General features: G+C 42.6%; 1 protein-coding gene across 1 annotated transcript; it reads left to right on the forward strand.

The window, feature by feature from the left end:
• The first annotated feature begins 314 nt into the window (after positions 1–314).
• Positions 315–22,475, forward strand: gen1 (GEN1 Holliday junction 5' flap endonuclease). The gene is made up of 14 exons (XM_084314889.1): positions 315–408; positions 897–1,075; positions 3,025–3,229; positions 3,397–3,573; positions 6,607–6,717; positions 7,339–7,412; positions 10,213–10,298; positions 11,386–11,536; positions 12,852–12,888; positions 12,980–13,060; positions 15,188–15,318; positions 15,440–15,501; positions 18,257–18,397; positions 20,515–22,475. The coding sequence occupies exons 2-14, from the start codon at positions 915–917 to the stop codon at positions 21,966–21,968; spliced, it is 2,871 nt and encodes a 956-aa protein (XP_084171015.1). The 5' UTR covers positions 315–408; positions 897–914; the 3' UTR covers positions 21,969–22,475.
• Positions 22,476–22,721: the final 246 nt, after the last annotated feature.

Genomic DNA, 22,721 nt, shown 5'->3' on the forward strand with positions numbered 1-22,721 from the left:
GTCCTGTCAGCGGCAGAAATGTCGTGTGGCTGGCGGAAGTTGCCCGTGAGAGAACAGCTCCGGGGATGCAGCTGGCCTCGTTCGATTAAAAAAAATGTACCCTTCTTTTGGCCCTCTTCCTTGTTGTTATCGCGTATGTAAACAATTGAGCTAGCTTACGATTTTCCCGATGCAGCCCATCGGCTTGTGTGTCTTCACGACCTGCTCGTGGTTTACTTTTCTAGTTATGTCACCGTGTGTGTCCAGCACCAGCGGGGGTGAAGTAGTAACCCAGAGGAATTGGAACGTAGCCTAATGGCGCCACCGTTTGAAAACGGGACCAACGTAGTAACTTAGCTAAACTAGCTTCTTGATTTACTAACTATATAATTTCCTGCAAAACCGTGGCCAGAATTACGGAAACTTCAGGTAAACTGACGTTCAAGTAACTGTTCACTTACAGTTTTTGATTTTATATATTTACTTCATCATCAATACTGTCGAAAACATCACGTATCGCGACTGAGTCATGTTGATTGTGTGTTATTATGTATTGTTCCTCTCTCGACGACATTGTAAACAAGAGCCTGCTCCCAATTTGCTTGATTGATTGAATTGATTGAAAACTTTATTAACAGATTGCAGAATGGGTACAGTACAGCTCAATACACACAATTGTTAAGGGGATGCAGACCAGAGAAAGACTTTCGTCTTGTTTACATCAGGGTCCCCCATTTTCAATTCATCATACATGATGACATACAGATAGACAGTACTGCTACAGCTATACATTTACGACATACCAGATTTGAAAATACAGTACTGTTTGTGATACAAAAAGAGTCCATGATGAATGATCTTTCGAGATTAAATACATATTGAATAATGAATGCACGTGTGCTCTCTACAACACACAGCACACTGGGTTCTTCGCAATGGGTGTGCACGACTTGTGGTCCATCCTCGGGCCAGTCTGTGAGTCGGTGCCGCTGTACAGCTTGGCGGGAAAGACCCTGGCAGTGGACCTCAGCCTGTGGGTCTGCGAGGCACAGAACGTCCAAGCAATGATGGGGAGAGTCACAAAGCCTCACCTACGGTACATGTCTTTGATTGATTGACTGAAAACTTTATTAACAGATTGCAGAATGGGTACAATACAGTACAGCTCAATACACACAATTGTTAAGGGGATGCAGACCCAGAGAAAGACTTTCGTCTTGTTTACATTAGGGTCCCCCATTTTCAATTAATCAGGACATATATGACATACAGATAGACAGTACTGCTACATCTATACATTTATGACCAGATTTACAAATCCAGTACTGTTTGTGATACAAAAAGAGTCTAAAAAAGAGATAATTTGACGAAGAAACTGTACATTGGAGGAGGTTGGGTAGGTGGAGTTGGGTGGGTGGGGGGGGGGGGGGACTGTACATTGGAGGTGGTTGGGTGGTGTCATAACGCTACATTGAGATTAGATTAGAGTCAAATGTATTGACATCATACAGCACAAGTACAGTACAACGAAAATAAGTTTGACATCCAACCAGCAAATGTAACGGTAAAATGCAATAGTAATATACATACACCGTGGGTGATTAAACTGGATATACAATATATAAATGAGTACTACTGACTAATAGTCATAATCAGATGTATGTACAGAGTTGTATTATTATTATTTACAGTGATACAGGTATAAAAACATTATGGTCCTGATTAATTGAAAATGGGGGACCCTGATGTAAACAAGACAAACGTCTTTCTCTGGTCTGCATCCCCTTAACACATTGGGGACGAAGCACGTATTTATACGTGTTTCGAATCCATGCGTTGTGGACAGAATCACGTATAAATACATGGCAAGTTGTTATTGCTTTTATTCTATTTTAATAACCTGTTCAAGGTCGCCGACCGGCACTGCAGATCTACCCTAGTCTGTGAATTCGAGAAGGTGCAATACCGGCCAGATCCTCTTAGGGGCGCTATCGTGATAATAGAGTGTTCCCTGTGGCAGAAGTTGTCTTTTTTTCTTTTTGGATCTCTAATGTAGTTTTCTACTCATCTGAAGCGATAGCTATTGTCTGTTTCGGATCGCAGATTTCACCATGCAATAAGGGGATTTATCATCAGCCAATGGACATATCGATCTACCAGATGGCGATCGATAACGGGGAAATGCTCGGGGGGATCAGCCCCGACCACGGTAAGATCCCCTTCACGTAAATTACAGCCCGATCGGACACCGTTCTGATAGCCATCCAGGCGAATGGCCTATGTGGCTAGTTAGACGAACACTGTTATTGGTAATCAATAATAATAAACAACGTCCCCCGCCCCCCCCCCCCCCCTTTCATGCATACATGCTTTGGGACAGTCCCGATCATATGCAGTTTGAGTTATTTCTTTAGCATCTGTAAAACGGAAATGCCATTGGATATAACGTTAGCAGCTATTAGCCATTTATCTAGCTTTCCAGAAAATATACGAGACCAAATCCGCTATAAAGCTTATATTCACGGCGCTATAAAATGAGAACCTATTGATGCATTTTTTTTTTTAAGACATTTTGAAGGGACGGTTTATGAACTCAATTGACAATGAGAATGGACAGATAGCAATACTATAAAGTATAGATTTAGCTCTACAAAAAGACACACGTTTGTTTACATTCCCCGGTCCTCTTACCATTAATTAGACTCAACCCAGTGGTCGCGAAAGTGTTAACAATTGTGTGTATTGAGCCGTACTGTATTGTAACCCATTCTGCAATCTGTTAAATAAAGTTTTCATTAATTCATTCATGGTAGTAAGCCATACTGCCCAGCAGCGTAAGAGTAGGTAAGGGATATGTACAGATATATAGTATCTACAGATATGTAAAAGGATATATGCAGGCATGTACAGACGGATGTGGATATATATATATATACTGTATATACAGCAAATGTTAGGAAACATAAACATGAAAGGTAACATAATTGTTTTTAATTGGCATTACAACTGTTCCACTTACAATGTTAATTGCTTTTTATGTTTCAGGAATCTGTTTTTTCGAGTGTCTTCTCTCACACTGATGGGGGTGAAGCTCATTTTTGTCATGGAAGGAGAAGCCCCTAAACTCAAGGCAGAAACCATGAGCAAGAGGACCGCGATGAGATTCGGAGGGTTTAAAAACGCTGCTGCCCCTAGAGCGACAACTACAAAACGTCCCAACAGGGGGCGCTTTAATGCTGTTCTTAGAGAGGTTGGTAGGCTCATTCATAGTGAGTACTAATGATGAGCAATGGAAGAAATGTATTTGACTAGCAAAGATCACATTTGCAGAGATACTATGACATACCTGGTCAGTGTGTTTGTATGTGTGTCTTCTAGAAGTGTATATATGTCTATTCATCCCCATCCTTTCTGCAGTGTGCGGAGCTGTTGGACTGTCTCGGTGTGCCCTGGGTGACAGCAGCTGGGGAGGCTGAGGCCATGTGTGCTTACCTGGACTCCCAAGGCCTGGTGGATGGCTGCATCACCAATGATGGCGATGTGTTCCTGTATGGAGCCCAGACGGTCTACAGGAACTTCAACATGAACACCAAGGTACAGTAATACACTCTGAAGTGAAGGTACAGTAATATATACACTCTGAACTCTGAGGTGAAGGCACCGTAATATATACACTCTGAAGTGAAGGCACAGTAATATATACACTCTGAGGTGAAGGCACAGTAATATATACACTCTGAGGTGAAGGCACAGTAATATATACACTCTGAGGTGAAGGTACAGCAATATATACACTCTGAACTCTGAGGTGAAGGCACAGTAATATATACACTCTGAGGTGAAGGCACAGTAATATATACACTCTGAGGTGAAGGCACAGTAATATATACACTCTGAGGTGAAGGTACAGCAATATATACACTCTGAACTCTGAGGTGAAGGTACAGTAATATATACACTCTGAAGTGAAGGTACAGTAATATATACACTCTGAAGTGAAGGTACAGTAATATATACACTCTGAAGTGAAGGTACAGTAATATATACACTCTGAACTCTGAGGTGAAGGCACAGTAATATATACACTCTGAACTCTGAGGTGAAGGCACCGTAATATATACACTCTGAAGTGAAGGCACAGTAATATATACACTCTGAAGTGAAGGCACAGTAATATATACACTCTGAGGTGAAGGTACAGTAATATATACACTCTGAAGTGAAGGCACGGTAATATATACACTCTGAGGTGAAGGCACAGTAATATATACACTCTGAACTCTGAGGTGAAGGCACCGTAATATATACACTCTGAAGTGAAGGCACAGTAATATATACACTCTGAAGTGAAGGCACAGTAATATATACACTCTGAGGTGAAGGTACAGTAATATATACACTCTGAAGTGAAGGCACGGTAATATATACACTCTGAGGTGAAGGCACAGTAATATATACACTCTGAAGTGAAGGCACGGTAATATATACACTCTGAGGTGAAGGCACAGTAATATATACACTCTGAACTCTGAGGTGAAGGCACAGTAATATATACACTCTGAGGTGAAGGCACAGTAATATATACACTCTGAGGTGAAGGCACAGTAATATATACACTCTGAGGTGAAGGCACAGTAATATATACACTCTGAACTCTGAGGTGAAGGCACAGTAATATATACACTCTGAGGTGAAGGCACAGTAATATATACACTCTGAGGTGAAGGCACAGTAATATATACACTCTGAAGTGAAGGCACAGTAATATATACACTCTGAAGTGAAGGCACAGTAATATATACACTGAACTCTGAGGTGAAGGCACAGTAATATATACACTCTGAGGTGAAGGCACAGTAATATATACACTCTGAACTCTGAGGTGAAGGCACAGTAATATATACACTCTGAGGTGAAGGCACAGTAATATATACACTCTGAGGTGAAGGCACAGTAATATATACACTCTGAGGTGAAGGCACAGTAATATATACGTGAAGGTACAGTAATATATACACTCTGAACTCTGAGGTGAAGGCACAGTAATATACAGTGGTGCAGTCGTGGTCACACCCGGTTACACGCCGTGTTACCAGATCACTGAGGCAGAAGTACGCGCGATCGCGCACGGATGTGTACGCGCGTGTACGCGCACACAAAAATGCGCTGTATCCATTCGTTGTGACTAAGTACCCGGCCACCGTTTTACATAACAAAAAGCGCAGGTAGACTAAGTGTCTGGGTGTTGGCTATCTGAATGCATCTCCCCCTTCATTCTGTGTGACACAGGCAGTGGAGGTGAATACTAATGTGGCTCGGAATTCGTGATGGGGGTCTACCTGCTTATGATATTGAATCAAGCGTCTGTGCTGCGCGCCAGCTTTCCACGCGCACATTCACACAAATAGAGAGCAAGAAGAGCTTGTATGATAGAAAGATTGCACTTGCGTATATGCGCTTGTGTGTGTGTGCGTGTGTGTGTGCGTGTGTGTGTGTATAAATCAGTTCTGTGCGCATGCACGTACCCGCGCGTGCACGTGGCGTGGCGTGTTACCAGTTCCCATATTACGACTGCACCACTGGTAATATATACACTCTGAAGTGAAGGTACAGTAATATATACACTCTGAAGTGAAGGTACAGTAATATATACACTCTGAACTCTGAGGTGAAGGCACAGTAATATATACACTCTGAAGTGAAGGTACAGTAATATATACACTCTGAAGTGAAGGTACAGTAATATATACACTCTGAAGTAAAGGCATGCAAGAGGGGAACGGAGCGGCTGTCCATAATGTCATCTTCAGACTGAAAGTATTCATCTCATGGAAATGAAGCGTTGAGTAGAAAGCGACAGTGGCTCAGGAGATAGAGCAGTCGTCTGGTAATCCGGAGGTTCCCAGTTTGATTCCCGCTTCTCCCAGGGCAGCGTGTGGAAGTGTCCTTGAGCAAGACGACACTTAACCCCTAACTGCTCCTGATGAGCCAGTTGGCACCTTGCATGGTTGCCTCCATCGTCTGTGTGTGAATGTGTTAGTGAATGGATAAAATGTGAGGAACAAATTGTAAAGCGCTTTGGATAAAAGCATTTAGCCGCCATGCATCTGCTTCCATTAGGTTGTGCTAAGCTAGGCTAGCGTGTAGCCAGATATCTTTCTACTGAACGCACACAGAGGAAGTTGTTATCTATCTTCCTGTCTGACGGGAAGTAATTTCCCATAATTTTATTTTTTTATTATCTTTTTTCCCCCTCCTTCTTTTTTCCGATTTTTTTCTCCCATCCCACTCTTAGTCGTTATGCCAATTCCCAACCCCCTTCCTGGTTGTTGCGCACTTTCCCCTACTGTTGGTCCGAGAGGCCGGAGACTGTCGCATGCTTTCCTCCGACGCATGTGCTGCCAGCCGGCATGTTGATGTGTTCCTTTTAAGCAGGTTACAGATAAATGAATATTCTGATCTGATGGTCTTTGTCTGTTTGTCTAAACTAACTTGATGTGTTATTTTGAAGTTTTACTGATCTCTTGTGGACAAACATGAAACACCTCTCCCCCATTAATAACAATAGTAATAGTTATGGATTTTCCCAGCTCTAATTAATTAATCATTACAAAACATCCCTGCCAGGACCCTCAGGTGGACTGCTACAGGACATCTCGGGTGCAAACCAAGTTAAATCTCTCCAGAGAGAATCTTGTTGGTCTGGCCATCCTTCTCGGCTGTGATTACATTCCTAAGGTAAGGGGATAGAATTGAAGAACTCCTAACATGTGTATTTGATACAGAAGCCAAATCAACCAATATGAAATATGAATATATAGCAGTCTCTTCTCATACTTCAATATGCGTATACCAAGACAAAATATGACAAAACATGTATATAATGTGACTTTCTTTTATTGTTCTATAATAAACTAGCCAGTCAATAAAGGCTTTATCTCTTTGATAAGCAGAAGGCTGTGGACTACTGTCTTGTCTTTCTCTTGGTTCTAATCACCTCCTACCCAAAGAGAAGCTTCCTTTTGCAGAGTACTGTGCTTCTGAACACAGAGTGCTGTTGTTTTGATCCCTTACCTACCATATCCCTTACCTACTCTTACTAGTTACGCTGCTGGCCAGTATCACTGTACAATATTGGTATTACAACTCTGTACTTATATCAGATTAGTACTACACCCAGTAGTACTCATTTATATATTTTATACCCAGTTTAATCACCTGTACATTGTATATTATTATCGCACTTTACTGTTACATTTGCACTCTGGTTGGATGCCAAACCTCTTTTCGTTGTACTGTACTTGTGCTGTATGATGACAATACATTTGAATCTAATCAGATCTTTTTGGACTTTTCTAGGGCATACCAGGTGTCGGTAAGGAGCTCGCTCTGAGGCTCGTCCAGACCCTGGAGCGACAAACACTCCTGCAGCGGTAGGAATCACAACATCTGCTATGATCATTCATTTTCCTCCTTAATTAATTGCAGACAGAGATACTTTAAAAATAAATATAATATCAATTGGAGTCAAGGGCCCTCATTTATCAATTTTTCTTAGAAAGTATTCTATTTTCATACGTAAGCACAGAATTTAGAATGTGTGCACGCACAAAGAAAACAGGATTTATCAACCGTGCGTACACAGGTCCTACGCTCCTCTGTGTTGATAAATACCTCTTTGTTCTACCGTCAATGCTCGTGCATGATTATCCATATATGGTCATGAAAGTGATGAAACACCCCCCATGGGATGTGAAATAATGGACTGACCCGAGCGGAACTCTGAGAAACTTAACGGGAGATTGTTCATGTTCACTGAGGCGCTGCCGAACCAAGAAGACACAACGCGTGCGAACCAAGAAGACACAACGCGTGTTATGGGATAAATAAAAGGCTGACTTGTAAACGGTGATGTCAGATATCAACGGCTCCCTAAGACCATTGCTGCAATTCTGCCTGGACAGCTCAAAATACTAATAAAGACCGTTCGTTGACCACTGTTTGGCGTTGGTGGTTTGATTGATTGATTGAAAAGTTTATTAACAGATTGCAGAATGGGTACAGTGTAGCCTACAGTACAGCTCAATACATACAATTATTAAGGGGATGCAGACCAGAGAAAGACTTTTGTCTTGTTTACATCAGGGTCCCCCATTTTCAATTCATCATGTGTGTGTCATTATAACCGTGCTGTAATATGAATGCCTTTATTAGTTGTGTTCGATTGGCTATAATATGATTTTTAGAGGCATCTATTTTGAATGAATGAAAACTTTATTTAACAGATTGCAGAATGGGTACAATACAGTACGGCTCAATACACACAATTGTTAAGGGGATGCAGACCAGAGAAAGACGTTTGTCTTGTTTACATCAGGGTCCCCCCCTGTTGTTGTCGGTATTAGCCTAATAATACCGACAACAAAATAGATGCCTCTAAAAATCATATACTATTAGGTAGCCTATATGAATTACATATAATAGCAGCCATAGCCTACATTATGCAACAGTAACTTGCGCATACCAGTGTATGCGACGGACCAGTGTATACCTTATCATATCATATTCATATAATAATTTACTCTGAGTCTATCAGCATACCAGCATGTAATACGTTCTGAGTGTGTATCTACCTCAACTCCTTATTAAATTTGCGCATAGATTGCAGAAATACGGGAACGTTTTGATTTATATTAAAACTTAAAAGGCTTTGACATTGTAAAACTAAATACGTGGAATTCTGTAAGCATAATACAAGTCATATCACCCACACGATATATGCTCTGTGTCCAGAGCATGTATGCTTTTCATTCATTTAAGACGCATTATTGCAAGGGTTTTGTAATACACATACACCCTGGTCTCATTGCAATGCGTTTTTTATTCTTTCTTATACAGAAGGGGAAGAACACTATCGTGGGTGTTCATATGACTTGTATTCTGCTTACAGCTTCGAAATTCCACTTGTTTTGTTTAACGTAAAGCCTTTTAAATATAATCAAAACGTTCCCGTGTTTCTGCGGTCTGTGCGCAAAATAAGTTGAGTTACGCGGAGCGCAGTCAGTCAGTACACCCCGTATATTCCGATAACGCTATATAAACCATGCTGCATTCATTCGGAGATAAAGACCTATTATTCCAAATGCTATTTATAGGGTTTTGACCATAATTACACTACTGTTGCTATTTTACAATGAACTATAATGAATTACGGTTCATACAGAACATGCCAGTGTTGAAACTAATGCACAGAAGCTTATTTCCTTGTTGTAATAATATATTCTACCAACGGGCGCCAGAGCTACGCATGGTCCGACCTGTGCTTAAATATACGCACAAAGTCAAGCACAAGTTCAAATTGATAAATCCCACACCAAAGTTGGTCCTGAGAGGTCCTGGGGTGGGTTTAGGGGAAGTTGTGTCTTTTAGCTCTAGTGATTTTTATAATTTCTATAATTTTTATTTTTGTATATTTCTATAATTATATATATATTATTTTATGAAATTTCTTCCTGTTCTCTTTGTCTTGTGACCTCAAATGTTATTGTCTGTTGATGATCTGTTAATTATTATTACTATATATATTTAATTTAATTTATCCCTTACATTATTCTTTACATTATTTATTATTGTGTTATGGTATGTCTTGTTATATGTTGTTATAATGTGAAATAAAAAAGATTTGATAAAAACAAAAACAAAAATATATATATACATCAAAGAGCAAACTACCGGAGAACACGGGTCATCATCTTATAAATCCTTTAATGGGTGCGAGTAGCGACTTGGCGCTTCGACAGCGTCGTCCGAGATGATTCATGTGCTCCGCTACTCTCTTGTTCGATACCGAGGTCCTATTCTGAGAGCAGCGGGCATCCATCTTCATAACGGATAGTGGTGCGCTGCCTCTCCAGATACTTTCCTACCTGAAGCCACGGCGTGTCAAAGTCTTAAGTCTTCACACCAAGTGTGTATAATGACATCTTATTAGTAGTCCGACCTCGACCAAAGAAATTCTAATTCAATAATGCAGAAGGACCTTTTTAAATCTAGTGCCCACCAGTGATGGGTTTGTCATTTCTCTGGAAATAACTAAAAAAAGTATACAATCATCCAATTGACAAATAAAGCCATGGTCGACTAAGACTAATCGACTATGAGAGGGCGGCCCTACGTTATATGAATACAATGGTCTCTGTGCTTTTGTGACCTCTCTCTCTCTGGCCCTGGCAGGTTCAGCCAGTGGAGGGGGGAAGGTGCAGACATACCTGACGGAGCTGTAAAGAAGGTTCCTCACTGCCACATATGTCGCCATCCTGGTGAGTTGTGCCTTGCCTTGAACTCTGACCTCGGCTACCGGTACCAGACTCTGGAACTCCCTCCCCCAAGACATTAGAGACTCAGGAGACTGCCTTCTCTTAGGCCCCCCTCATCCATCCTTGTGTGTTTGTGTTACGTCTGTTGTTTGTCTCACCACCACCGGGCCTCAGTGTAAAGCCACTTTGAGTTCTGGAAAAGTGTAATTTTTGCACTATAAGCCGCACCTGAATATAAGCCGCAGGTGTTTTAATGTTTAATTACAGTCTTCCCACCAGCATTCGGACACAAGACTGTCGGACAAATAACAAGAATTAACTCATTTACAAGTTGTATTAAGTTTAGCAAATAAGGGAACAGATAAATAACATTTCAATGCAGTCAAAAAAAGCAATATTTAGATTTTTACATTTTCGGGTTTGGTCACGTCGAGTCACATAATAAGCTGTTCCGTTATATAAGCCGCAGGGTCGAAAAATGGGGGAAAAAGGCGCTGCTTATAGTCCGAAGATTACGGTATATACATTTTAATGGTAAATGGACTCTATTTATGTAGCAGCTTTGATCCGAAACGCTTTACAACTTATGCCTCACATTCACCCATTCACTCACACGTTCACACACCGACGGCGGAGGCGAACCATGCAAGGCGCCAACCTGCTCATCGGGAGCAGTTAGGGGTTAAGTGTCTTGCTCAAGGACACCTCGACACTGCCAGGAGGAGCCGGAATCGAACTGGGAACCTTCCGATTATCAGACGGCCGCTCTACCTCCTGAGCCACTGTAGCCCCCATTTTTTAAGTAATTAATTTGAACCCTTTCACTACCACACTACAGAAGGTTAACCCTTTCACTACCACACTACAGATGGTTAACCGTCTGTAGTGTGGCAGTGAAAGGGTTAACCTTCTGTAGTGTGGTTGTGAAAGGGTTAACCCTTTGTCGTGTGGCAGTGACACCTTCTGCATTGTCGCAGTGACAGGGTTAACCCTTTGGTAGTGGTAGTGAAGGGGTTCATTATACTTATTGTTATGATGGTGTTTTCTCTCGCCGTATCTAATGCCTGTGTTTCTGGTCGGTCTCCCTCAGGCTCGGCCAAGGCCCATGAGCGCGGCGGCTGCCTGCTGTGTGACAGTGAGCGGTTCTGTGAGCCTCAGGACTTTGACTACCGGTGTCCCTGTGACTGGCACCGCTCCGAGCAGACGCGACAAGCCTCGTCGGCCGAGGCCAACATCAGGAGGTGGGCCCCGGTCTCTCAAAGGAACATGCCAACATTTTGGGAAATTAGCTTACCGTCTTCTTCAGAGAGAGACAAGAAGATGGATACCAGTTGTCTCTCTCTGTGCGTTTAGTAGAAAGCTATCTGGCTGCATGTTAGCCTAGCTTAGCACAATGAATGGAAGCGGACATGGCCGGTTAGCCTAGGCATTGTCCAACTAACACCTCTCCCGAAGGCTAACCGGCCATGTCCGCTTCCGTTCATTGTGCTAAGCTAGGCTAACGTGCAGCCAGATAGCTTTCTACTAAACGCACAGAGAGAAAACTGGTATCTATCTTCTTTTCTCTCTCTGGAGAAGATGATAAGCTAATTTCCCAAAATGTTGGCGTGTTCTTTTAAGCGCACCAGTTAAAGGCTGATTCCGGTTATTTTGAACAGCAATTGTATTTTTATATCATCTTGCATTAGAGCTGTGGAAAATCTGTATTCATTCATTTGAATCTGATCGTTTCTTAAAATCCCAGATCCTTTTAATCTGTGTCTATTTTCAGTGGATGTGTGCAGATGTTTTGCTAAACGCTGTTTCTAGCGTGCCTCCCGTCCTGCAGGTGTCTCTAGTTTGCCTCATGCTGCGTTTCTGCTGAACTACTATGGAAACTCAGTTGAATTGACATCTTTTGACAACAACGCCAGGTGCGGAAACCCCCTGAACCCAGCGCCATCAAGCCTATTTGAAAGTAATTAATCGGGACCTTGTGAATCGAAAAATTTATTGAATCGGGTGGTCGGTGCCAATACCCAGCATTATCTTTAAAATCATCACACCTGTTAAAACCATATCAATTGGACCATGTATGAGACAGAAATCATAAATAAATGAAATACACATTTAGTGATTTTTGATTTAGTGCGTGGTTGCACTCTTTTTCTGTAGTTTTTTCACCCATCCCAATTTAGTCGTTATGCCAATTCCCTTCCTGGTCGTTGCGCGCGCTGCCCCACTGTCGGCCTGGGGAGGGTATAGAACTACCACATACATGCATGTGGGAGAGTGGCAGCCAACTTGAGCGCCCTGAGAAAAACACAACTCGCTGGTTGTGGTTTGTTTGAAATGTGTTGACGTGATTCCAGAGGGTAGAAAAACAGGGTCTAGGTTGAAAATAACTGAAATCATCCTTTAAATGTTCAATACTATAATAATAAGATATAGACAATAGTAACCACATTTCCTATAATGTTGGCATGTTCCTTTTAAAAAAGTGGTACAAACTTGAGGCAGTTTCAGATTGCTTTCCTATTACACATTGTGTTTATTGTTTACTTTTCTTTCTCTCAGGAAAACACTAATGAGTGATCAATTCCCTTTTACAGAGGTAACATTGTTTTTATCTTTCTACTTCATTGATAACATGTATACAAATCTATATCACCGTCGGTGTTAAGTATGAACATTTCATGTTGCAGATCATCAATGAATTTCTGATGAACAAGGATAAACCTGTGCAACATTTCAAATGGAGGAAACCAAACATGTTGTCGATGCAGGTAATTAAACGTGTTTCATTCTCATTCTGACTAATCCATTCATGAGTTTGTGTTTTCAAATGGGAAGCGGTTTTCCTTGTAGTCTAGTCCAGGGGTTCTCAAAGTGGGGTTTCACTCATATTATATTGACTCGAAATTATCATGTTTATGTTTACCGGTAAGTTTAAAAAAGATTTACCCAGGGACGGTGCACATTAATCAACATCTTCAGTTTCCACATCAATGTAAATGTGCCAGAATGAGCTAATTAGCTAGTTTCCATCTGTAGTCGCTGCCTACCATACATGTCTTTATGTTGTGGGAGGAAACCGGAGTACCCAGAGGAAACACATGCAAACACAGGGAGAACATGCAAACTCCACCCAGAAACCCTGCTGGGGTTCGAACCCAGGACCTTCTTGCTGTGAGGCAGCAGTGCTAACCACTGTGCCACCGTGCCGTATAACAAGGACTATTCTTATCAGAATCAGAAAGGTCTTTATTGCCAAGTATACTTTTCACATACAAGGAATTTGCTTTGGACGTTACTGGTGCGACATTAGCGGACAGACATCAACAGACGGATAATACAATAAAGTGGTGGAGTAAAGTAAAATGAAATATGAGCTAAGTTAAAGGAAAACGCCAACATTTTGGGAAATTAGCTTATTTGCCATCTTCCCTGGAGTTAGACAAGAAGATACATACCCTTTTCTTCTCTGTGTGCGTGCAGTAGGCTTAGGGAACGCCCGCACCGTTAGCGTAGCTTAGCTTCATCACTGAAAGTGGGGCAGTCCTTTACCCTGAAGTTCCCTACAGCCCCCTACAGTCACGCAATACACTCCAAATACAACTCCAAAACGTTCCTGTAAACATGTTGTGACCTGTGTATTTACCACGTAGAAAAATAAATAATAATTGAATTCGACAATTACGTTTTCTAAGCAAATATACAGTCAGTGATTTCACACAACGCAGTGATACTTTCTAACGTGACGCCATGCAGTGTTTGTTTACATTCTCATTTCATTCAAAGGATCCGAACCGATTGAAGTTTGAGGTGAGGATGGACTCAATGATGGCTGTGTAAAAGTGCACAATCATCGTCTTTGGCAGGTTGCATTTCTTCAGCTGCCGCAGGAAGTACATCCTCTGCTGTGCTTTCTTGAGGAGGGAGCTGATGTTCAGCTCCCACTTGAGGTCATGGGAGATGATTGTTCCCAAGAATCGGAAGGACTCCACAGTGTTCACTGGGGAGTCAGACAGGGTGATGGGGTTGAGTGGGTCTGGGTTCCTTCTCTAATCCACAACCATCTCCAGTGTCTTGAGAGCGTTGAGCTCCAGATTGTTCTGGCTGCACCAGGTCAGCAGATGGTCAATCTCCCACCTGTAGGCGGACTCATCCCCACCAGAGATGAGTCCAATGAGGGTGGTGGTTATCATAGGTTACACTTTCACCACTGTTCTAACGACCACCTACAGTATAGGCAGTTATGGAATTCTGGTCTAAATCATATCTAACAACATATCTGCAGAGGCGGGGGTCTCTGGCACAAGACCTAATGAATTGTGGGTCCTTGTTCTATTACAGTTACAGTTTTGACATGAAAATGTTTTGAGGTGAGGCGACTGGGTGGCGTAGCGGAGATTGCGCTCGTCACCAATGCAAGAGGCTGCGGTCTCGACTCCCGGAGTCAGCATTGCCTGCGGCTTGGGCCAGTCGTCATACTATCTCAATTGGCAGAGGTAGCGGGTGGAAAGTCGATGGGTGGGTATTGGACGTTGTGGACAGCGACTCCTACAGGTCGGTTGGGTGACGCCTGTACAGCAGAGTCAGGAAGTATCGAGGGCAGCGTGAGCCTCCCACGCGTTACTCCTCGCCACTGAGAGACCGTGCTGTCTGGTGAAAAGATGCGACAGGCTGCCTCCTCGTGTACCAGAGGGGACACGTGATGCAAGGCTTTTATCCTCACTACAGTACATAGTCTAGCAACGTTCAAGATAGGGGAGGGGAGAATTGAAGGGAAAAAGAATTGGCGATATGAAATTGGGATGGGAGAAAAATACAAAATAAGGAGAAAAAGTGGATAAAAAAAAGAAAATGTTTTGAGGTGTAAAATGCGATGGCGCTTGCGTTGTGTTTTGCAGAACTTTGCCTATAACAAAATGGAATGGCCCAAGCACTACACCAGTGAAAAGGTTCTGCTCCTGATGACCTACGCAGAGCTGATCAACAGGAAACAAGGACGAGACGCTTCTTCCCAAGTCAAACCCCTCCGGTAACGGTCCATTCGGAGCAGAATCCACCCAGGACACCATGAGAATTCGTGTTGAAAATGTATTATTTCAGTTCAATGTTGTAACGCTGCAGACTTGTTTTTCTCCATTCTATGGCGACAGAATATTGAAACCGCGAGTGAGGAATGCAGTCGCCTGCTTTGAGATCATCTGGAGCACGCCAGGTCAGCTGCATCACGTCACACCATGTCTACAGAGGCCACTGATATTCCAACATACATGGTTCCCGCGGGGTCTTAAGAAAGTCTTACATTTAATAATCAGAATTCTTGTCCTTTTTAAAGAGTCTTAAAAAGGTCTTAAATATGAATTCAATTAAACATTTATTTTGGATTAGGAGGTTACTTCTTTTTTTTTTATCTACTTTTTCTCCCCATTTTTCTATTTTTCTCCCGTCCCCAATTTCGTATTGTCCAATTATACCCTCCCCTGTCTCGAAGGTTGTTAGGCCATGCCTCCCACAAGCCGGCTGCAATGTGGACGAAGCCTTGCATCACGTGTCCCCTCCGGTACTCGAGGAGGCAGCCGTCGCATCTTTTCACCTGCACAGCGCGATCTCTCAGCGGCGGGGGTCTGTGTGGGAGGGACACGTCGCCCTTGTCGCTTCCTGATTCTGCTGCGCAGGCGCACCAACCGACCTGTAGGAGTCGCTGTCCACAACATCCGATCCCCACCCACCAGCTTCCCACCCCCTAATACTGCCAATTGTATTAGTATGAACGACCAGCCAAGCTGGTAGCAATGCGGAGAGCTGGGCTCGAACGCAGCATCTCCTGCGTTGGTGGCGAGCGCCTTGCCCACTGTGCCACCTAGCCGCCAGGAGGTTACTTCTATGTTGCAATAAGTTCTCTGTATTATTATGTTTAAATGTGTTTGGGGGGAAATGTCCAGGCTGCAAAGTAAGCAGTGCAGTAATAGCCTATCAGTTCCCCCCCCAACAATTAGTATGGAATTACTTATTTAATTATTTTTTACCAGTATGGCCGTGAAATAGGTAGTAAATTCTATTCAAAGTGGTCTTAAAAGGTCTTAATTTTACCTTGTTAAAACTTGCAGGAATCATAAAACCTTTAATAATAGTAACGGTCCTGTCTGTCCTGTCGGCAGTAATAGTCTCTATTCTTTCCATTGTTTCTGGCAGTGCTTCTCAACCCATTTGATATGACGCCGGCTCACTGTAAGAATAAGAATCCCTAGGCGTACTGTAGATACTAATGTTGCTTGTAAATGTCATATAGAATGTTGAATGACCACACAACAAAACACGAGTTAGTAGCTGCTCGCCACCGAGCGAGACGTATTAACGTTGATCGGGAAAAGTATTACGGGCTGACTTTCATTATTTTTGAATGAAAATGTAAACATTATCGTTTGGCATTGACTTTCTTTACGTTTAAGCTAAATCTCAAGGCACACCTGAACCGACGGTAAGCTTGACACACCAGTTAATAGAATAGAATAGAAAGCTTTATTGTCATTGAACTAATACAATGAAATTAGCAGTGCTACTCCATACTAATCAGTGCAGTTAAAGATAAGATAAGACATTCCTTTATTGACCCCCTTGGGGAAACAAGGTAAACGGGACAACTACAATACATATTCATCCCTCCATACTACACATATCATTCACTCCATACTAAACATATCACTCACACAGAACCACTGGTTTATGGTCATAGTCATATTCCAAGTAAGCAGACGTCCGCAACTTCTAGGAAAAGTGTTCTTGAGTTGAGTGACATGTCGGCCCCAGTAAAGGCAGAGTCTGGGGGGCGCAGTGTTGCCCAGCCCCGTCTGTTAGTGGCTGGCTGTGATTTGGGGTTCAGAGGAGGCCAGAGGTGACAGATTAGCCACAGTAGCTATGAGGTGCTAAAACTGGCTTCCTCCCCAGGATGGGAAAACTCAGCCAGGCCTGAGAAAGTCAGTCAACTAGTTTGAGATGGTAATAATGGATTTTATTTGTATTTGTCATTTTATTTATACAGGTAAAGCACCATGAAACCGAGATATCTTTTTCGTGAGTGACCAGACATAGACATAAAAAAGAGAACACACACTTTGGACAAACGAGTACAGTTCAGACAAAGATGCAGTCAAACATCAAGAAAAGATAAAGAAAAATCTGTATTGAATCGTTTCATTTGACTCAAATCGATTCTTAAAATCCCAGATCCTTCTAATCTATGCCTGTTTTCGGTGGATGTGTGAAGATTCTTTGCTAAGCGCTCTAGTGCACCTCCTGTCCTGCAGATATTTCTAGTCTGCCTCGTGCTGCGTTTCTGCTCAACTACTATCAACAAATAATACAGTGTGTATATCAAATTAAACAAGTACAAGCAACAGGCAGCAAATATCGGAGTTCAAAGCTTTAAAATCTTCCAACGGAATGAATTTCATCTCATACCAGAAGAAAACACTAAAACAAATAGGTTATTATATTACACTTGTTTTCACTTCCATATCAAACTGTGGATCACATTACTGAAAATGATAACTTAAGGATATGTTTCATGTCTGCCAGGGTAAGAAGAACCAATACGCTTCCAAGTCAAACAAATTAGGAGGTGGATTTTTTTTCTTCTTTTTCTTAAAACCAATCATTGAGGACATAATGGGGAATGAACACTATCGATTGATTTAACTTGGCCTGTTTCACTTTTACCTCAGGATGTAAACACGGCGCTTATTGCTGCCTCATGATAGAAGGGTAAAACTAGCCCTCATTGAAAACACCGTGAACGACATTGAAATTACCTATGTAAATAGCAAAAACACGTCGTTTAATCAAGCAAACAATAGCGTGAAATCCCCATTTCAATTTGACTAGCTCCTCCGACCCCATTAGACGTTCCGCTTACACAGCGAGGGATTAGTGAAATGGGTTAATTGATCCCCTGTTTCAATGGCTGCATGCAGAGCACTACGTGTTTCCTGAGGAGCGGGCGCAGGAGGAGGTGAGGACGGTGGAGGAAGAGGCTCTGTTCCGCCTGGCCTACCCAGAGGTGGTGGAGCTCTACCTGAGGGACAAGGCCCTGGCCGAGGAGAACAAGACCAAGAGTAAGATGATGAGTAACTGTTACTGTCTGCTATGGTACTATGACACTCACTAATGTCTTAGTTATTAAGAGTAAGATGATGAGTAACTGTTACTGTCTGCTATGGTACTATAACACTTACTAATGTCTTAGTTATTAAGAGTAAGATGATGAGTAACTGTTACTGTCTGCTATGGTACTATAACACTTACTAATGTCTTAGTTATTAAGAGTAAGATGATACTAAGTAACTGTTACTGTCTGCTATGGTACTATAACACTTACTAATGTCTTAGTTATTAAGAGTAAGATGATGAGTAACTGTTACTGTCTGCTATGGTACTATAACACTCACTAATGTCTTAGTTATTAAGAGTAAGATGATACTAAGTAACTGTTACTGTCTGCTATGGTACTATGACACTCACTAATGTCTTAGTTATTAAGAGTAAGATGATACTAAGTAACTGTTACTGTCTGCTATGGTACTATGACACTCACTAATGTCTTAGTTATTAAGAGTAAGATGATATGGTACTGTAAGACTTACTAATGTCTTAGCTATTGTCACACCTTGAACATAAAGGTTTAAATATTATTTTATTGTCACAGATCTTTTTAATGTACATACATTCAGAAAAACATAGATTTGTAAACATAGTACACAACGTATATTCTATCTATACAAACTATAACTATAAGCTATAAATATAAACTATAAACTAAATAAACTATAAACCAAACATAATACACAACGTATATTCTATCTAAACAAACGATACAAAGTATATATTAGTACAAATGGGAGCAAAAAGTGCCCATAATATATATTCAAAAAAGGGTAGACAATGAAAAGGAAACAACACAAGTTTATTGTATAGACCTTTTCTAACTTAACAACATAAACATACTAAATGAGCTTGTTTGTGAATGTGTTTGCTAATAGTAATACCATAAAGGCTGCGAAATGCCAACAAAACCTGCCCGGGAGGAAAAAGAGCTCCCTGTAGAAATAGTGAACTCCCTGCCCTTCATGTATATTTAGTGATTACTGTATTTCAGCCCTTAGATGGTGAACATACGTGACTTTTTAAAGGAAGTGGATTTTGTTTTAGACCCCCCCCCCCCCCCCCCACCTTCCTAAACTTGACAGCCCCAGCAACAGCTCCCGTAATCCCGACAGGGTTGTTCGGATCAAAGGCGACGGGAGCTTTGCGGCGTTTCTCATGGCCGCCTCTTACAGCGGCTCTGACACCTGGAGATGCAGGGTTCGTCAGCTCCGCTCGCTCACACCAAAGGCTTTGATGCACCTTAGGTGTCTGTGTCACAGGGTGTCATTTTATACAGGTCAGGCCTGCTGATCAGTGCTGTAAGCGGGGCATCATTTCCTACGTTTGTAATGAGGTAGCTACTTGGACTTGAAAAGGATTTTATGGTAGACAGCTGAGACACACGTGTGTGTGTGTGTGTGTGTGTGTGTGTGTGTGTGTGTGTGTGTGGTGTGTGTGCGTGCTAAAAGAGCAGACAGTTGTGTCAATGATTTCCAGTGTGCTATTCAGATGAGGAAAGAAAATGCTTTCAGATTTGTTTGAAAAGAAAGTAATTATTACTTCTAACATGGATTCAGCCTCCTGAAACGCCCAGTCCTTTTTATTTCCTTTATATAATTATCTATCATTCAATAATTGCCTGAACTCAATCATAGAATTATTATAGGAATTATGAAGTGTACAGTTCAGGGGAGGCTGCATCCAGGCTAACTTACTTCAACCTTTTGATATTAAGATGAGATAAGATATTCCTTTATCACCTTGGGGACATTTTTGTGTAATAGCAGCATGGCGAAGGGGGGAGGGGGTACAGGTATGGGCATGGTAATAGTAGAAGACATAAAAATAGGCAATACAAATTATAGTAAAAAAAAACAATAAAATTAACTCGGAATATGAGCAAGTAAACAGTGTAATCAAAGGTGCAGATGAGGGTCTGTATGCCCTATCAGTTATATTATACGTTACAATAAATATGGGCAATAAAACACTTAGAATAATCTACACTATGAGTAAGTAAAGTAAACGGTATACAGAGGGTGGTAACTAAGAGTCAGACACACTTATTCAATTTGCATTTATTTTTCAGAGAAAAAGACAAAGAGTAAGAAGGAGAAGCCGTGGGACCTCTGTGACAGTGTTTCTGAGCTCCTGGGCCAGATGACCCTGCAGAAGTCTGCTGCCACTACCGGTGACGCCACAACACAGGCGGCAGCACCGCCACCACCACCACCTGTTACCAACACAGATACACCAGAGGTTGTGGTCTTGGATACTCCAGTGGCTCCTAAACAGCGCGTGCGACAGAGAGAGGACCACCCAGGCCTGGCAGCTCGTCCCGCTGCTCACGCCAGAGAAATGCTCTCCCCCCCGTGTCGCCCCGGGCGCGAGGGGGGCGTCACGGAGCCAGAGGAGGCCGCGTCTCCTTCTGTCTCCAGTGTTATCGACGCGTTGCACCTGAGTGACATCGATTGGGAGGCGGTGTCCTTCACGTCCTCCCCTCCTCTTCCTCCTCCTCCTCCTCAAGCAGCCACCCGCGCCGCAGAACCCGCACCGGCTGAAGCGGCGGACGTTCGTCTCGGGGAAGGAGACGCCGATGCAAAGCGGGAGCCGTGTTACGCCGAATGCTCTCTGAGGGAGAGAGTTCTCATGAGGAACATGCTCAAGTCTGTGAATGGGATAGAGGCACGCGCTGACGACGTGACAAAACACCTACTTTACACATCAACCCCCCCGGGGCCTTCCGACATGTTGTCCTGTAGCGGAGGCTCTGAGCGCCGTGGACTGATCCCCGTCAAAGGTCACACTGACACCGGCCTATCGGGGACACCACAGGTGGTCGATAAAGTAGTGCCGCTTGGTGATAAAAACAACAGCGTGGCCACAAAGGTCGACTGGGACTATCGCGCTGCGAAGCAAAATGCCGTGCCTTCGGCACAAACTCAAGGCAAGGCAAAGGACGATGGTAACCAAAAGCCAAAATATAAATTCGTGAGGTCAGCCATTTCTTCTTCTTCTTCTTCTGCCCCGTCGCAGAGGAGCCACTCTGACCCGGGTCTAGGTGACAAGGACAGGAAGTCGCATCAGACCACCAAAAAGAGCGTGTGTGCCAGCGCGTGTTCGTCGAGCGAGGACAGCGATGCGGAGAACCGGCACGTCGGAAGTCGGAGGGCCAAGAACAAGGCTAAAAGCAAGCCTAAGGCCAGCCACCTCCCGGACTTCTCACTGAAACCCACTAACAGAGTTGCCAACGTCAAAAAAACAATGAACTCTGGCTGTAGTAGTTCTCTGTCTTCAAAGCCAAAGGTTCTGAGTCACAGTGTTGGCGATCGAACAGACACCAGCTCTGTATCCAGAGAGTGTAGCTCTGTATCCACCAAGGGAAAGTGCCAAGATGTCCCACCGGTTAGAGTGGAAGATGACGATGTGTTCCTTGTGACCCCGGCCTCACCGGTGACCGTTAGTGACAGCGATGACTCTGTGGTTTGCTGTGACAGCCCGTTACCGTTGGCGGAGAGACTGAAACTTAGATTACTCAAGTGAGATGCGGGACGAAGAGCAAGTGTTCTTCACGTCTCCTCGTGTAAAAGTATTATTTTTGTGCCGTCCTTCTGAAATGTTCCGCTCTGTGAAGTGTTTTTTTAAATGTTGTGTTTCTGCTCGTTTTAGATGATTAAAGCTGTGTGAGAATCTTGTTGAGAGAAAGCAGATTATCTCCGTTTTGATCGTAGAAAAGTGTTAAATACGTTGTTCTATTGACAAACATGATGTTCCCTCAAAGAGATTCTAATGAAAGTTTACAGAAAAACAACAGTATGTTGAATTTGTAGCACGTTGATAAGTAGACTTTCAAGTCGGACTCTTTTACGCCATAACCATAATCATGCTAATCTGAGACTAGATTTTTACAAGTATGTATTTAGGGCAATATGAGCCACTGTCGCCTCCAAGTCACACAGACATGTGATACAGTTTCAAAATAAAACTTTTAAAATTAACATGATGTGGTAAATCTGATTTAACGAACACACATTAAGCGATACATATCTGTATACACTATATTACCCAGCCCCATGAAGTATGGATAGTCATGTGAAATCTGAACCAGCGACTGTAGGTCATTGCTTCCATTTTGGCTGCGGTCTTCACCGGCTGCTAGTGTAACTAGTTCGTCCTCTACCTAAACACTTTGTGTCAACAGGTGTTCTTGATTAACATGCTCACTGCTGCTATTAAAGTTGTACCCAACAATGTGCTTTGGTTTTGAACATTGTTATTATTGCTTCTGTTTCAAGG

Source organism: Notolepis coatsorum, assembly GCF_963971535.1.
Source record: "Notolepis coatsorum genome assembly, chromosome: 5".
In the NCBI taxonomy this organism is placed as follows: Eukaryota; Metazoa; Chordata; class Actinopteri; order Aulopiformes; family Paralepididae; genus Notolepis; species Notolepis coatsorum.

What these genes read in the sequence shown, in the direction of transcription:
- gen1 (XM_084314889.1), top strand. Translation starts at nt 915, where the DNA reads ATGGGTGTGCACGACTTGTGGTCCATCCTCGGGCCAGTCTGTGAGTCG. An exon ending in ACTTCAACATGAACACCAAG is followed by an intron (nt 3,574 to 6,606) that starts GTACAGTAATAC and finishes CATCCCTGCCAG; the next exon opens with GACCCTCAGGTGGACTGCTA. An exon ending in GATCATCTGGAGCACGCCAG is followed by an intron (nt 15,502 to 18,256) that starts GTCAGCTGCATC and finishes GGCTGCATGCAG; the next exon opens with AGCACTACGTGTTTCCTGAG.